The sequence below is a fragment of the Alosa pseudoharengus genome, unplaced genomic scaffold (assembly GCF_046254945.1).
Source record: "Alosa pseudoharengus isolate Yale_2024_CS ecotype anadromous, Long Island Sound unplaced genomic scaffold, YU_APseudo_1.1 YU_APseudo_1.1_scf_24, whole genome shotgun sequence".
Classification (NCBI taxonomy): domain Eukaryota; kingdom Metazoa; phylum Chordata; class Actinopteri; order Clupeiformes; family Clupeidae; genus Alosa; species Alosa pseudoharengus.
Genome location: NW_027468689.1, coordinates 5,738,892 through 5,741,382, shown reverse-complemented (window position 1 = coordinate 5,741,382; position 2,491 = coordinate 5,738,892). Strand labels below are relative to the sequence as shown.

Here is a 2,491-nt window from a genome sequence, read left to right as displayed (position 1 = left end):
CAAACGTCTCTGTGTGTAAGACCTCTGTGTGTTTATTGCACTGGGTAACTGATGCATCGCTGCATGTTTTAACATATTAAGGCTTTTTTGCTTCGTTTTGTGTCTACTGTGGGTTTTACTGGAATGGTGTTTTTATTTGTGTGCTTGACATCATACACGTTGTTGATGTGTTTTGGTGATGGAGTTGTCTCTCCTGGACAGTTGTAGTTTGTCAGAGAGATCATCATGCCTCGTCTTGGCCTGCTGCTCTGCACATTTCTGCTGGGATACCTCTGGATGGCAGGTAAGCCAGACAGATGTTACGAATTAAAAAAAAAAATCCTGTTGTGAATACTACAATTATTGTGCCACTTGTTATGGTGAAACAGGAGATGAGCGCAAATACCATGACCAAACTGGTCATTTTGAACAGTATAGTGTATATAAATAACAAGCCTTTTGTGGTCAAGTCAAGTCAGTGTTCAAAATCTTTCTGATCAACAAAAGGCACTTGTCAGGTTCTGTTGGAACACAAGCTCCACATAACCGTACACGGTTCTGTTTGAGCACAAGCTCCACATATTCGGACACGGTTCTGTTGGAACACGAGCTCCACATAACCGTACACGGTTCCTCACTGTTGCTGCTGTGTGCTCTGCTGCTGAGGTTTAGGTTTTATGTCCTGTTATATTTTCTGCATTACCGTCACTACTGGCTCTGGGTGGAGATGCCTGCACTAAAGGTCAACTGCCAAGCTCACTCGTCACACTGAAGCCTTCTTCCTCTGCCTTTATACAAATGCATTTTGTCAATGGATATACCTACAGAATGTCTCTGTGTAAGAAGGTAGCTGTGAAAGGTAAAAGTGAGGTTTAGGATCTGACAGGCTCATTAAACCTTACAGAAAAGAGTAAACGTGGATAAAACATTTTTATTTTATTTTAGAGGTCAACCCATGTAATGTGTGGCCTGGGCAGAAGTGATGATGCTGATTGTTGCATTTGTGCTTCCATTGAATTGAAATGATGGGTAACATGTTGACCACAATGTCCAAAGGATCATTAGTCTTTAACCACCACACCCCCCCCCCCCCTCTCACAATTGTCTCTGCAGAAGTAAAGTGCAGCGAGGATTCAGGTGAGTGATTCTTGACATTTACTTTCACTCACAGCATGTAGAATTGGTCGGCCTGGGTCTGCTGGAGGGTGTCTGTGGGTGGGGGATGGCTATAACATGAGTAGAGGGAAATAAAAACTGCATGTACCTTTCCGTTTTCATTCTGTCGTGTTCCCCCCACTCACAATCACGCGAAAGCTTTGGAACCCTGTAACATGAATAATGATTGCATTTATAACTTCATAAGATATAATGTGTATAACATGTTTTGCAGACTTTAATTGATTTGAGGGTTTATCTTTGCATGAACTTCTGTAACCTCTAATATCGCTTTACTGAAAGCCATAAAGTACTTTATGATTATAAAGTGCTTTATGATTATAATTATACAGTCCAGTGCAGATGTGATATTTATAATTGCCATCATAATTATAATTATAAAGTGAACATTCCCACTGTATCCTATCAAGTGTATTGTGTTTCCATTGAATTTAAACATCATTGCAAACAGGAAACTGCCACAGTTTGTTTTGTGATGCATTACACATGGTGCTTACTACTCAGTACCACAATATAATGCATTATGAATGTGCTTAAAATGCATTATAAAGGGAGAGAATTCCTAGGAAATACAACCAAACTAATAGACAGCTTAGAAAATACATCCATGGTATTGGTCACCATGTCTCCCCCTCCTCTCTGATTGGCTGTGAGCAGGTGTGCGTGAGACCCATCGCATGCCCAACTGGGCCCTGACCTCCTCCGACTTCTTCGGCTGGGTGGAGGAGCTGCGCTCCCACGCTGGTTACGACAAGATCGAGGACCTCGCCAGGACCTTCTGGGCCCACTTCCCCTCCGCCAGCCGCCTGGGCTACGACCCCCCTGCCCCCGAGGAGTAGGACAACAACCCCCCCCACCCCCCATCCCAGGCTCGGCCTCTCTCAGGTCTCTCCAGCTAGGACCCCAAAAGGACGTCCAGGGCTGGTTCATACTCTACACAAGCAACGCAGATGCCGTTGACAATGCAAAGCTGAAGTGTCTCATTGGACAACACATTATGCAAAGGAAGAATTTGGTTCCAAAATGCTATATCCTCCATTTTATCATCTAAATATTGTTTTCCAAGTAATTTCAGTAGAATTGTAATTGGGTTATTGTTATTTGATTGATATTTATTAAATCAAAGCAACACAACTGCAATTTTATTGATACTACGTGAAATATGCAATTACATAACATGAGTTATTAATGTTTTAAAAAATTGAGATATAGCGTTTTGGAAACAAACTCTTAAATAGTTGCCAAACCCTCCTTGCATAGCTGGGTGCATTCATGTAGCTTGCGTAGACTATGAATAAGGCCTTACCTCTTCTGGAGGTAGTGAATAATGTTGACT

At 42.1% G+C, this 2,491-nt stretch overlaps 1 protein-coding gene across 1 annotated transcript; it reads left to right on the top strand.

Moving 5' to 3' along the window:
* The first annotated feature begins 225 nt into the window (after nt 1-225).
* otos2 (otospiralin 2) lies at nt 226-1,994 on the top strand. Its single transcript, XM_076303797.1, has 2 exons — nt 226-283; nt 1,813-1,994. Exons 1-2 carry the CDS (start codon nt 226-228, stop codon nt 1,992-1,994), a joined length of 240 nt encoding a protein of 79 aa, XP_076159912.1.
* Nucleotides 1,995-2,491: the final 497 nt, after the last annotated feature.